This window comes from Artemia sp. Qi Xiang Cuo, chromosome 3, assembly GCF_049724085.1.
Source record: "Artemia sp. Qi Xiang Cuo chromosome 3, ASM4972408v1, whole genome shotgun sequence".
Taxonomy (NCBI): domain Eukaryota; kingdom Metazoa; phylum Arthropoda; class Branchiopoda; order Anostraca; family Artemiidae; genus Artemia; species Artemia sp. Qi Xiang Cuo.
In genome coordinates, this window is record NC_142796.1 from 12,378,598 (window position 1) to 12,394,169 (window position 15,572).

Here is a 15,572-nt window from a genome sequence, read left to right on the forward strand (position 1 = left end):
TGTGTTAGATTATGTGCTTTTTTCACTGACAATTCTATATGGAAAATTTAAGTTTATATTAAGTTTATCTTTATATATATATTTCAATAAATATATATTTCAATAAACTAAACACGCTTTATATATATATAAGTTTATCTTTATATATATATTTATTAGTTATGTAGATATTTCATTTTGTTTATAAACATGTTTAATATGGTAGTATCCGGCGCTACTCATTTCTTCTTTACTAGTTCGGAGGTGGAGTGAGCAGGTGTTCAGTGAGCAGTGAACCCCTTAAATTCTTAATGCTTTCTGCGGGTCCTATGGCGCTACTCTTTACTTATTCTGAAGATATTAGTTAATATTTCTTTCTTTTAGTTCTCTATAGGTGCAAAATATCATGGCTGTAGTGATCCCTGCAACTTAGTAAAGAACCTAATTTTCGTTCAGCCCATAGTGACCCAAAACTTGACATGTTAAAAAAAAATTGACATTTGAAGTTTATTCCGGAATGGTAACTATGATTTCAATTAATCCCAAAGGTTTATTGCGAAAACGAATGTATGGGATTTTATAAAATGCAGTCTTTGTCAAAAACTTTCGTTTAAAAGTGCTTTTTAAATTAAAAATTAAATTAAAGAATTTTTTAGTAAGTATAGATTGGCCAGTCAAGCATTGTTAATTTTAACACTCGATATCTCAAATTTAAACTAGATAGACGATATCTCGAAAATTCATCGGTAATCAAAGCATTTAATTCCAATGATGAATGAAGCATTCATTAGTAATTTCAACTCTCAATATATCATATTTTGTCTAGATAAATGATATCTCAAATTTCATTGGCTATTAAAACATTTCAATTCATTGGTAAATCAAGCACTCATTGGTAAAGAAAAGATCCCCGAGTAAAAATAAGCTCTCTCGCTAGACCCGATTCTGAAAATCTAATCCCGCTTGCTACTTATAGCTGGTGAGTAGTACGTGACTCTCCTCTCTCTTTTCAGGGACGAGAATGACTTGCCCAAGCAACTTGTCCAAATCTGGCATATGGATTTTATTTTTCGGGATGGGGTAGAACACAGATGACAACCTTGATAATAATAAGAAGGGCTCTTCTATAATGCAAAAAGAGCCGAAGAGGTAGGCAACCCTGGTCGCAAAATACCAAGGAAGAGACAATAGTCCGTGGCTATTGGTACTACACTTTAATTTTTTTTTTTGGGGGGGGGGGGGTGGACGTAGTTGGACTTTTGTCTAAGCGTCGATTTTGTGAGTCTGCTCAAGCTGTTTATCGGATTTCTATAACTGGTAATAAAATGGTAAATAGATGGTAGGAATGCTGCATTTTACTTAATATTACCCAAAAAATAAAAACGAACCACAAACAAAAAAAGACACATCAACTGTAGTTTGTAGCCACTTAATGTGCGGCAGGAGTTGGGCCATTCACCCAGTCGACAATTTGGCAGTCGTACCATACGTAATCTCCCTTGGGTTTTTCAACATTTTCGGGCAATAATGCGAGCCAGCTAGGAGCTCGAGCGCCTAAAAAATGCACAAATAAACAAAATAAAATATAAAATAAAACGGGCAATTATACACATTAAGAAAAAGACAGTGCACAAACTATTTAATTGGCTATACAGTATTTATACTGTATGTATAAATGTGTTTTCTTTCTTTCGTATGTGTGTTATTCCACTTTATTATAATGTTAGTGGATCAAAATTAAATTACGATTATTATTGAAAGGAAGTAGTTGAGCCCGCCTGATAAAACTGTTAGAAATTAGGTCAAATATCAAACTGAAAATTCTCTGATTTATTAATTGTCAGCTCGATGTTGCCTGTGCTAGCTCAGCTACGTTACTTGCCTTCTCCCCAACGGTTAAATAACCAACAAAAGATACAACATTTAAGATTAATCTATAGTTTCACTTGTATATTGAATTAAGTTTTTAAAATTTGGTGAACAGAATTTTGTAGATTAAAAACACGTTGAAAATTGCTGAAAAAAATGTAAATTTTCCTGTATTTAAAAGCTAGTTTAAATCTCTCTAAGAATCGGCCTTAGTAATATAATAATTCAGGCTTGATGAATGGAAAGAACCGAGACTAATAAATGCAATGATATTATCGGTTCGGGTGGATGACTTTAGTGATATTTATGGACTTGATAGACGTTTTATTAGTTTTCTTTTTTTTCGTAGTATCTTGTCTTTTTGGTGCTAATTATACCTTCCTGCTTTAAATGACGAAATGTCACGTGGGAGAAACAGCCCAACTCCTAAAGGATTTTATTGGAAATATGGGTAGAATACATGGTGTAGAATAATCTATAGTATTTCAGGGGTTGTCCGCTGGGGCTATTCTCCTGGAGAAGGAATTAGTCTAGAACCATTTTTTTTGGCGGGAGGGGAACGGGGGAAAAGATATTTCCCAAATGTCGCACAACACTTCCTTTAAAATGTCGCATTTTTGAAACCTACGAAGAAACCTAAAACAGAGCGTATTTCGTTTTGCATTTCGAAATTGCGCATTCGAATTTCTATCAAACAGTTCGTGGTAACAAACTGTAAGTAAGGAGTGACGCTATTCAATAGTAACGGAAGCTCTAAAAAACAGAATATATATATATATATATATATATATATATATATATATATATATATATATATATATATATATATTTATATGTGTAGAATGTCGGCCACGATTTGGGATCATTTTAGCATAGCCTGCTTATTCTTAATAATTTGTCTGGAAAGTAATCGGTAAAAAAAAAAAAAAAAAAATAAATAAATAAAAAAAACATTCGAATCTTTCTCTTTCGAGTTCATTTGAGTACTTTATATTGTTTTCAAGTCTTTGACAGTGACATTCCTCTGCTGTTGTTCCTCTTTACCAAAGTTTTAGATTTTTCTTTAATAATGCCTATTTTCTCTTTATCTTTCTCTTGAAGCCGTCAATTTTCTCTGTTTCTCATTATCTCATTCTCATATCTCATCTCCCGTCACTGATTTGTGTCTTTCAAGTAATTCAGTATGCATCTCTTCCGAGTCAGCTTAGGACTCGAAATGAACAATCAGACTTTGAACTCGAAGGACTTTGTATTACAAACAAAAACATAATTTTATTTCTAAGTCTTTGATCTTAATGACGAATTCGTACATTTTTGTTTAAAACTGCTTCTTTTTATATTTGTCTCTTTATTTTTTGTGATTATTTCCGTTTTAACAATTTTCTCAATCTTTTCTTCTGAAGGAAGCATCACTGTACTATAATTGTATAACTTTGTATAAAAAAAAATGTTGTATATAATTCAGTCAATTAACGCAAACATTAAACTCCTAATTTGGTAACAGATTTTGATTACTTCAAATGCTATTGAAAGAAATATTATATTTTTCCTCTAATTTGCTAATTTCATCACTTTTTATGTTTCTACTTTTGATATCGAACTTCTCAAAATGAACTTATGTGCGAGAAAAAAAAAAAAAAAAAAAAACAACACTAATACAGGATCTTAATGCAAAATGAAAATCACATTAGTGCAGATGGGATCTTGTGAGGACGTGATCTACAATGGCGGGAAAAAATAAACAAACAACACTAATACATGATCTTACTGCAAAATGCAAATCACATTAGTGCAGATGGGAGCTTGCGAGAACGTAATCTACAATGGCGGGAAAAAATAAACAAACAACACTAATAAAAGGTCTTACTGCAAAATACAAATCACATTAGTGCAGATGGGAGCTTGCGAGAACGTGATCTACAATGGCGGGAAAAAATAAACAAACAACACTAATACAGGATGTTACTGAAAAATGCAAATTACATTAGTGCAGATGGGAGCTTGCGAGAACATTATCTACAATGGCGGGAAAAAATAAACACACAAGACTAATACAGGATCTTACTGCAAAATGCAAAACACATTAGTGTAGATGGGAGCTTGCGAGAACGTGATCTGCAATGGCGGGAAAAAATAAAAACACAACACTAACACAGGATCTTACTGCAAAATGCAAATCATATTAGTGTAGATGGGAGCTTGCGAGAACGTTATCTACAATGGCGGGAAAAATTAAACAAACAACACTAATAAAGGATATTACTGCAAAATGCAAATTACATTAGTGCAGATGGGAGCTTGCGAGAACGTAATCTGCAATGGCGGGAAAAAATAAAAAAACAACACTAATACAGGATCTTACTGCAAAATGCAAATCATATTAGTGTAGATGGGAGCTTGCGAGAACGTGATCTACAATGGCGGGAAAAAATAAACAAACAACACTAATACAGGATCTTACTGCAAAATGCAAATCACATTAGTGTAGATGGGAGCTTGCTAGAACTTTATCTACAATGGCGGGAAAAATTAAACAAACAACACTAATACAGGATTTTACTGCAAAATGCAAATTACATTAGTGTAGATGGGAGCTTGCGAGAACATAATCTACAATGGCGGGAAAAAATAAACAAACAACACTAATACAGGATTTTACTGCAAAATGCAAACCACATTAGTGTAGATGGGAGCTTGCGAGAACGTAATCTACAATGGCGGGAAAAATAAACAAACAACACTAATACAGGATCTTACTGCAAAATGCAAATCACATTAGTGTAGATGGAGCTTGATCGGAGAAAGAACACAACGAAAAAGAAAATGTAGAAATGACTCCAAAACAAGAAAAACTTACGATATTATTTAGTGTCTAAAGAAAGATTATAAAGAAAAATTTTAAAGCAGATTATAAAGAAAAATTTTAAAGCATTAATGTTAGGACTGATTTATTGTTAATTTTACTGATATTTTTTTTTACTAATTTTATACTTTAATAAATATATATTTAAATATACTTAGCTTTTAATAATTAGGTTTTAAAATTTAAGCTCGCTTTTTACGCAAGTTGAACTTTATCTTCATTCTACTTTTTTTGTTTTGCTGAGGTCGGGTAATAGAAATATAGCCAAAATATTCAACTGTATTTCGGTTACTATTAACTGTATTTAAAATTACCTAATTGTTATTCTTTTTATTGTTAGTAATTTATAAAAAAGAAACCTTCACATTTACACAGATATTTCAGCCTTAGTTTTATAACATTGCACATTCATTTTGAACAGATCGGAGTATTTTCAGGACAAAATTTAAACACAGATGGTGTTTATGTAAGAATTTTCTGAAGGGAGGGGTAGGCTTTCTCTTTCTTTGAAGAAAGTGAATCAAAAACTTTTAATAAATTCGTCAACTTCCATTAACTAGTCTAAGTATACACAGAATTTCTCTAACAAGATTTTGAATTTTTTTTTTTCTTACAGAGCTTGGCTTTCCTTCAAGGCTTAAATCTTTTCCTATCCACCCTTAAATTATGCTAAACATAAAACAACAAGTTCTTTTCAGCCTTAATAAGGAGCAACATTCAAAATTAAAACAAACAGAAATTGTTCCGTACATGAGGGGGGCTGCCCCATCTTCAATACCTTTATTTTGCGCTAAAGTTTTTTATTCTAAATACACGGCCCTTGTGTTTCAGGATTCCTTCTTAAAGGATTGAGACAAAAGGCCTAACTTTAGGGTAAAGAGAGGGGTATTGAAGAGGAAACAGACCCCCTCATAAAAGGAATAATTTCTGTTTGTTTGAAGTTTTAATGTTGCTACCCTAACTTTAGGGTAAAGAGAGGGGTATTGAAGAGGAGACAGACCCCCTCATAAAAGGAATAATTTCTGTTCGTTTGAAGTTTTAATGTTGCTCCTTACTTTCAGTAGAAAAAACTTGTCTGTTTTTTATTTAATTTCTTATCAATTTTCAAATAAACCAAGGAATTCACCCCCCGCCGTGGAAAATCTCTCACAGGAAAAATGCCTCCAGTAAAATTCTTCTGCTGAGAAATTATCCCCGGACAATTCCATCCTCGCTGCAAATTCCTTCCCAGAAAATTTCTTGCTTACGATACCGCCTGAAAAATACTCCTTAGCATACTTTCATTTGAAGAAAGACTTGCTTTTTATTTATTTTCTGACTTTTCTTAAGGTCATGGGGCAATCCCTCCTACGTGATAAATATTTCACGGATATCCCCCCTCCCAAATTAAAAGTTTCTCCAACAGGAGAATTCCTCCAGGCGATAATTTCCCCATGGATATTTTCTCCCGTGGGATATCCCCCAGAGCGTAAAAATCTCCCAGAGAATTCCAACTCCGCTGAAATTTTCTCCCGGAGAATTCCCCCGAAGCATCTCCACATGTAAAATGGGGGTCACCGACGAGAAGGTAAGACAAATAAAATGAATTTCATAGACGAATTCTGGTAAATTCTCCCCGTGTAAAATTGCCCCTGGAAAGTTCACCCCGGAAACTTCCACCCCCTCTTAAAAATTGCGTATACTTCCCTTTAAATGCTAAATGTAAACAATGGGCACAATTTCATAACTCGCAGTCCTTCCTCCGGTGGTTCTGGGGGGTCATGTTATCTCAAAGTATATAGTTATTGTACCTTTCAGCTATACTAAATAAAACGGCTATCTAAAAATTTTGATCAGACGACTTTTAGGAAAAAAGGCCTTTCTTCTGGCAAAAATACAAAAATCCACATTTTTGCAGATACGAGCTTGGAACCTCTGCAGTATGATTCTCTGATACGGTGAATCTGATGACGTGATTTTCATTAAGATTATATAACTTTAATCAAAATCATTAAGATGCTTTGACTTTTAGGAGATATTTCCCCCTTTTTTGAAAATCCGGCAAATTTTCTCAGGCTCGTAGCCTTTAATGGTTAACACTAAACTTAATGAATATTATATATTAAGAATCAGAATATATATATATATATATATATATATATATATATATATATATATATATATATATATATATATATGTTGATATCAAAATTCCGTTTTTTGGAGTTTCGGTTACTATTGAACCGCGTCACTCCTTACTTACAGTTCGTTACCACGAACTGTTTGATAGAAATTCAGATGCGAAATTTCGAAAGGCGAAATGCAAAACGAAATACGCTCTGTTTTAGTCATTTTTATGAGTATGAATTTTTTAATGAAAAAAAAGCTTCATATGAAAGCTACTTCTTTTCTTCGTAGGTTTCAAAAATGTGACATTTTAAAGGAAGTGTTGTGCGACATTTCGAAAATATCCTTTCCCCCGTTCCCCCTAAAAGAGATGGTTCTAGACTAATTCCTTCTCCAGGAGAATAGCCCCAGCGGATACCCCCCTAAAATACTACAGATTATTCTACACCATATATTCTACCCATATTTTGAATACAGGAAGAGTATTCCAAACTCTTAATTTTTTTTTTTACTTTTCATACTTCCCTTTGGAAGCTCAATTTGACATATGGGGGAATTTTCCGGGTGCTTACAACTGGTGCTTATCCAGTTTTTAGCATTTAAAGCTTGCCTTCTTTTTAAATATAATTTTAATCAATTTTAATTCCAGTGAATTTTACTACTATTCAACTCCAAATTTGGAATGCTTCTATCTTTTGATAACGAAATTTTGATTTTGTCTCTTCATTTCTTACATAAATTCCAAATACGTAAATTTTTGGGAGAGAGAAAAATTTTACAAAAACTATTCTGCAGATATTTATAATTAAAGTATTAAGATTTTTATCTACTTTGCATAAAAAAAATTCATGAACAACCTTCTTCGGGTTTCAGAACTCCTTTGTGGCTAGTCATATCTGTGTCGACATACCCAGGATGAACATGGTTGACGACAATGTCTTCGCGTGGGTCTTGCTGGAACATCCTATGTTGGACTCTTGTCAAGGCACTTAAACCCACCTTGGAGACTACATAGGTACTGTTTGGCCAGCCCTTTTCTGAATGATTTCCAGATTTTGCAGACCTAAAAATATTCAAAATTATAGAACAGGAAAATTGCCCCTTTTCAAGAATTTTTCAACTAATACTAAACTTATTTTCAACTTATGAATGATTTCAAACTTTTGCGGAACTATACAATTTCAAAATTATATAATAGTAAAATAGTTCCTTTTCAAGAATTTTCAATTTTATTTTCAACCAAAAAACCATTTGCACCAAATTCCAAAATTTTCATTCTATAGGTATATATAGCTGGACCTTAGCTGTTAGCAACATTGTTGCCTTTCGTCGATATTTTAAAACCGTTGGAGACCAGAAAAATAACATACAAAATATTGCAAAGAAAGCATGAACTTTAATTAAAATATATTCCACTCGAACGGTCAGCCTTGAGAACAGAAAAATAGGTTACATTCTATTTAAGATATACTTTATTAACATGACTATGGAAAACTCAAAAGAAGCATTCAAAACTAAGTTACGTTTCCTCCTAATGAGTTAGCGAACAGTAGGACGATTTCGCTCTCAGGTAGCGAAACGTAGGAAGAATATAAATATGTATATTCTTGAATAAAACTACTATACTACTATAAGTAGTATAGTAGTAGAATATGTATGTTCTCTTAGATTATACTCGTAGCTTATAAACTAGTTTTAATTATAAATCAACTGGTAATTCTGACAACTAAAAAATAAGAAAAGATTTGTACTGGTTATTTAAAAAAAAGCAAGTTTTTCAACGGAAAGTAAGGATAAATATTAAAACTCAAAACGAACAAAAATTATTCCGTATAAGAAGGTAATACCCCCCCCCCCCTTCTCAATACCTAGCTCTTCACGCTAGAGTTTTAAGCACTTATAAAAAGCTTCCTATTCTAATCAAATGGCCCTTGTGGGTCAGGAGCTGTTTTTAGGAAATTGGAACAAACAGTAGAACTTTAGCGCAAAGAATAAGGTATTGAGGAGGGGGGCAACCCCTTCATATACGGACTGATTACTGTTCTTTCTTAGTTTTAATGTTGCTCCGTACTTTCAGTTAAAAAAAAAACTTGTTTTTTATTTAATTTCTGATCATTTTTCACATAATGCCGGCAAATTTGCCTCGGCCTCCATGGAAAATTCCCCCCCCCCCCAAAAAAAATACTTCGGGAGAGTTCCATCCTCGCTAAAATACCCCCCCCCCCTCCCCTTAAAATTCCTTGCGGACGATTTAGACTAAAAAATTCTCCTTAGCATAGCCTACTGTCATTTGAAAAAGACTTTAATGTCTAATAGTTGTCTTGATCCCCCTGAAAATCCCCCCATCGATGGAAATTTCTTCTAGGAAATCCAAAAACGCTGAAAAAAAGCCCCTAGATAATTCCTTTAGAACATCTTCGCATGCAAAATTGAGCTGCCAAAGAGAGAGTAAGAGAAATGAAAAGAACTTCGCATAGGACTACTGACAAATCTCCCCGGTGTACAATTTTCCCTGGAAAGTTGACCCCCCCCCCCCACGAAAATTTCCATCTCCAAGGAAAATTTTCACTATGAAAACCCACAAAGAGCACATAATCCCCCCCCCCCCATTCAACTATGCTGAACAAAATGACTTTCTCAAATTTTGATTGGACAACTTTGCGGAAAATGGGGATGGAAGGGGGTCTAGTTGCCCTCCAATCTTTTTGGTCACTTTAAAAGAGCATTAGAACTTTTAATTTCCGTTCGAATGCATCCTCTCCAGATCTTCTAGGACTATTATTTTCGATCCAATCACCCCTGAAAAAAAATGGAAAAAATATAAATAAATAAAACACGCATCCGTCATCTTTGTTCTGGCAAAAAATACAAAATTCCACATTTTTGTATACAGGTTCTCAGATACGCTGAATCTGATGGTGTCATTAAGATTCCTTGACCTTTAGGAGGTGTTTCGCCCATTTTAGAAAACCAGGCAAATTTTGTCAGGCTTTTCAGCCTTTGATGGATAACACTAAACTTAATGAATATTGTAGATTTGGAATCGACATAGTAGGCTAATTTTTTGATGTATCTATTAATTTCAAAATTCCATTTTTTAGAGTTTCAGTTGCTATTGAGCCGAGTCGTTCCTTATTTGCTACCATGATGTGTTTGATAGATGGTGGATTAGTATGATAAATTGATAATCACAATTAGGTAATTACCTTAACAGTGCAGCCTGAGTCGTTCAAAGGGAGGGGGGTTGCTCACTATGATCAAATTTTTCCCTTTGATTCGGCTTCTTTTGCTTATATTTGAGTCGGAAGGGCACTTTAATTAATTTTGCCCCGGGCACCGCCAGTCCAAGAAACGGCTCTGAGTATAATTAAGGCTTATTTTTTGCAAAGCCAGGGTCCAAAATCGAAAGACATTACATCCTCTTTTTTGGAAAGTAACATTAAACATATTTGTAGCTTCAAAATGGCCGACCGGTTCAATGAAAAAAAACAAACACATTACACACATACATATATATTAAACACTTAATACATACACTAGCACATAGAAATACATAAATACATTAATACCAGGGGAAAGCAGAAAAACAAAATACAAAAAATTACACAGGGAACTTGAATCTCAATTTTTCAAAGCATTCATGTTTCCAAGCCAATTCAAACTGTCAATATCGTGACTTCTAATAAATTAATTTTAGTTTTAACACTTCGTCTATTCTTCAAAACTTACTTAACTATGCGAAAAAACTATGCACCTTGGATGTTTGGAGGTTTTCAAAAAGGCTTCATTTTTCCTTCGCAGGGTTGTGAATACTTGAAAAAAAAAATGTTGTTTTAAAAATATTTTCACCGATCCTGAAAACCATCCTTATAAACATAAAAAAGGAGACGCGTCGTAAATAAAGTATAAAGTAAAAAAAAAATTGGAGAGGGGGAATCCGTCCAATATGGATGCAGTTTTATGTATATATACATAAATCTGTCAACGACCAAGGGGATTATACGTCCCACGAAATAGGCAATTGATTTTGTGCGAACAAATCTATCGACCAGAAAAATAGTAATCAAAAAAGTCTTAGCTGCAAAATAGTCACCGAAATTTGAGCCATCCACTTGTTGAGCATAAAAAGCAACAACAATTTAATAACGACCAACATTTTTGCGGGAAAACTTTAGATAATAGACCCGCGATCACGAATGATGTACTTGGCGTTGCACCGTCTCTCGTGAGCTGTCTGACAAATAGTTAGGGAAGAAAACAAGACAAATAGAAAAGGAGGTAAATGGCAAAATATGGAGACAGGATGTATGCATACAAGACGTGTAACAATCCTAGATAAACAGTATGTTGTGATATGTGGATAGGTTTTTATTATACCTGGATAGGTTTTTATTACAAATCTATCGACCAAAAAATGGTAATCAAAATTCAATATTAGCTACAAAATGAAATTTAAGCCTTCCCGTCTATCGAGCATAAAAAGTAATGACAATTCTAGTTGGCCATTTACTCTTCAGAGCCCCAAAACAAATTAAAACCTAAAAAAATTGAATGAGTTTTACGTTGACGCGCAAAATAAATCCAACTCTCAAGCAATAATTCTGTTTTGACAGGGATGGTAGAAGTAGGAAAAAGTTTAAATAATATATATGTGGTCACTAATGGTGCACTGCCATTCGTCAGTTAAGGGAGAAAACAAGACGAAAATAAATACCAGACGGATAGTAAAATATAGTCACCATCCCATAGGATTGTTTGGACATTACGTTTCTTTACGTTATAACGTTTATTAGGTAGCATTATTAGGATTTTTTGGACGTTTGTTAATGTTAAAGGACGTCTGGCAACCCAAACTGAGTAGCATGTTGCGAGTTGGTACTAGGATTTATCGGCTTACAACACGCTGCTTATCACCAGATACTCCGTCTTCTGACAAATAGTGACAGCGGATGTAGAGAAATATGGCACTGATTCCCAAAATAAAGGAGGTACATCCATAGCTGTTAAATAATTTAAAAGCAGATGAAGAACACACCAAATTAAGAAAGCTGTGAACATCAAGAGGGCAAAGACTCTTCAGAAGTCATATCACCAAAGAAACAACATTGAAAGAACAAACGAAAGTACAAACTAAATTAAACATTTGTTAAAAGAGAAAGAAAAAGCAATTCCCCCAACTCCTCCAACGCTGACTTGTTAGCAAAAAGGTGGATATGTTGGACGGTGTTTGAACCGGAATCATGCAAATAATTTCAAATTAATGATGAAGGGACCACCATGGGCCCTTGCCGCTCAACTCATTGCTACTTTTTGCGGAAAAATATGCCTGTTGCAGATTCTTTGAACCGGGACCCTGAAAGAACTGACAATATACGTGAATGCTGAGCCTTGGTAGGCCCTTAACTCTTCCAGCAATTCAACCATCAGCTTTATAGCAGAAAATCATGCACTTGGAATTAATTTCAGTCGAAATCATGCAACGATTCCAATCTCTACCTCTAAATTATCTTCTAACCTCTTAAATTATCTCTACCTCTTAAATTATCCTCTAAAATCTCTAAATTATCGGATACCCAAGGAGGTTCTCGGAACCTCTAACACGGCCTCTATTTCAGCAAGATCCCACGGCCGATTTTTCAGCAAGACGGAATGGAGTTCTATTTTTTTCTACTCAGGCTGATAACTTATGAGGTAAGACCTACTTATGTAGGTCTACCAACAACTTATGTAAGCTTACCGATTTATGAGGAAAGAACCTTGAAACCGCTCGATATGGGAATGATTATTTTCTGAGGCGTAAGCGCCTTTTCTGATAATTGGACGAAAGCATTCAGATCCGCTTAAAAGTGAAGTGGAAGATGTCTTTTGGCACGGGAACAGACTGGTGAGCATTCAAAAGCGTAGACAACTTTCTAGCCCCACTGTCCCTTCACACGCAAGTCGTTAAATTCCTCTGACATTTGATAAAGAGACATTAAATATTTGTCAGAGGTACCATAGACATTTGATACATCTGATAAGGACATTTATTAACAACCGTTTGATAAGGAGACAATGAACATTTGATACTTTGACATCTTAAAATGTCATATAAGGAGACTTGTGGCAGTGCACAAATGTCATATAAGGAGGCAGTGCAGAACTACTACTACTACTACTAACAACTGCGATGAGATGTTAGTAGTAGTAGTAGTAGTGCAGTGCAGAATGCAGAACAGTCCATTAACTACCAGGCTTGAATATTTTATATTTTGGGACGACGAATATTACACTTACTTCCTAACACTGTTTATCTCCCTTCTATATTTCTCTTTTAGTTTTGGGCCTGTCGTTAAAGATGACATCCAGAAACGTTCCAAAAATCTGTCGTTTAACCTTGCGTTCTTCTTTTATCATTGTCAAAATAACACAATGGTCCAACTTGTAAATTTCTTTCTAAATTTATTTAGGACTGGCGACGTGGTCTTCCATACTTTTATTTTTTGTTCTACAAATAGAAATTGAATTTCCTTAATGATGAACGATTGGCACCCAGCACTTTCTAACAATTCCAAAAGCAGCAGAGAAAGTTAGAAATCTCCCTAGGTCTGAAAAATAAATATAGACAGTCTCAGAGGTCGCCCGTCAAGTGAATCAGAAATTCTTGAGAGCAGTGGAAAACGAACATTTCCTACTTGTCTGTCTTTTTACGGTGACAGTGTAATCTGCTAGAAGGACTATGGTTGTTGCGACCAGCAGAAACGAGCCTGCAGTATCTCTAAGTAAACACGCAATTCAAGATTATCAAATTCCATGGCAAACGCAAGACTGATTAAACTTTTATTTAACAAATTCAAAATTTGGTCCATGTGCCGTCTACTTCTATGGACGCTTTCAAGGCCAGACGGTATTTACGATGTTCATTAGAAGTTAAAGTATGCTCAACAAAGTTAGGCTCATACAACTCATGACTCATATAGCTCAACAACTCATAAAGAAGCGGATATTAAAGCTGTATTACACAAGTTGGATTATTTTAACAGTGATACTGTTGCCGCATAAGTCATTGCAAATGACACAGCTATTATAACTTCAAAATGAATTACTCAAACATTGCATTTATACTTCATCTGTTTTCAGCTAATACACTTAGCAAGGCGGCTAGTTTTTTTTTTTCTCTCTCTCTCTCTTTTTGCAACTTTATAATACTAAACACTGTGATGTATTTCTTTTTTCTTTTTAGCAAGACAGGAACCAACAACAGATACTTGGTGAAATTCTGCAAATCTTGGTAATTGGATAATTACCGGCCGTATGAGTTGTCTATGTAACAATAAAGAAAATCTCCAGCGGCGTAACTGCTTACTAAGATAAGTAATGGCAAATAAGCTTGTATTTATTCTCAGCAAAGAAAAAAGGGGCCCCTAAATATGACTTGATAAAGGTACTTTCCGACAACTACCATGCTATAGCCCTTTTCTAGGTCACAAAGCCAACAGCGAAGCGAGCAGCAGACATAATCTTCTTTTCAGTTGATTATCAGCATTAAAGATGAAACTCTAAAACTTTAAGGAAAAAAAACTTACCCTATTAAGTCCTTATTTTAAATAAGGACGTTAAAGATATTTCCTAAAAGTTCTTGCAACAGTTACCTTACGACACATACCATGCTCGGTGCGATGGTCAAAAAGCCAACAGTAAAGCAGGCTTACCAAGTAACAAATATTCTTTTTTTAGTTTAATCTGTAATTTTTGGTTTTGTCTAAACTTAGATGTTGAAGGAAATAAAACTCGACTCAACAAAGTAATTCTATCTTTCACAATCAAAGGTAAGGACATCCCCCCAAAAGGAACCTTACAGTAGATAACATGCTAAGCCTCTGTAGGCTGGGTTACTAAGTCGTCAAGGGAACAGCAAAGCGATATACAAAACTAATGGATGTTGTTTTCAGATCAATTTTAACTCTAGAAGCTTTAACTTTAAAAATAGTGAAGGAAATTAAAACTGACTCAACACAAGTCACTTTTATTCATTTTCAGGAACTTTTTGCAATGCACCTTACAACGTCCCCACTCCAATGTTTTCAGCCAGTTGATAAAAATGGTAGCGCGACACGCTTCTATTTTACTGGCTCAATTTTTTTTAAGGAACAAATTTCAATAGCAATACCACCCAAATCAACCGGTGAAAATTGTCAGCCACTGGGTGAAATGCATTACCCCCTACCCCCCCCCCCCACCAAAAAAAAGAAAAGAACACATTTTGGCTAGTCACGACTCTGTGGTCAAGACGCCAACAGTAATATGAGCTTGAGAACTACCGAACCTACTTTACAACCACAGTTTAATGGATTCAGCTTAGAGAGCCTTTAAGTAAAACTTGAGAATTTTGAAAGAAAAAGCAAACTTACTCAACAAATTCCTTCATAAGCTGGCTGATTTCCTCAACTGTCACGTCTGGAGCGGATAGTTTCTTCCTAAGCTCATCCCCGGGAATCTTACGGAGAAACCCTGCAGAGCTGCTAACATTGACAACCCGAGCATGTGGCCTCAAAAGTGGAAACAAAATATTGCACACATTCAAATTACTGAAATAGTTGGTCTTAATTGTGTTCTCTGCCTGCTCGCCAAATGGTTCAGTGGCCGCGTTCTAAAATAAAAATTATCTCGTTTAAGCCCTTAGCATATCAAATTCTATTTTTACTATTAGCTACTAGCGATATATTAATTACTTATTTGTTTCACAGCGCATGCTCTTGGCTCATCAAGATCCAGC

General features: G+C 34.7%; 1 protein-coding gene across 1 annotated transcript in view; it reads right to left on the minus strand.

Annotated features, from left to right (window-relative positions):
• Positions 1 to 1,312: 1,312 nt before the first annotated feature.
• Positions 1,313 to 15,572, minus strand: part of LOC148953773 (carbonyl reductase [NADPH] 1-like) — a 94,386-nt gene continuing 80,126 nt past the window's right edge. Inside the window, exons 5-7 of the mRNA XM_089085894.1 lie at positions 15,208 to 15,446; positions 7,675 to 7,880; positions 1,313 to 1,533 (exon numbers count right to left, since the gene is read on the minus strand). Of these exons, the coding sequence (XP_088942020.1) occupies positions 1,409 to 1,533; positions 7,675 to 7,880; positions 15,208 to 15,446 (570 nt within the window). The 3' untranslated portion in view covers positions 1,313 to 1,408. The remainder of the gene's footprint in view (positions 1,534 to 7,674; positions 7,881 to 15,207; positions 15,447 to 15,572) is intronic.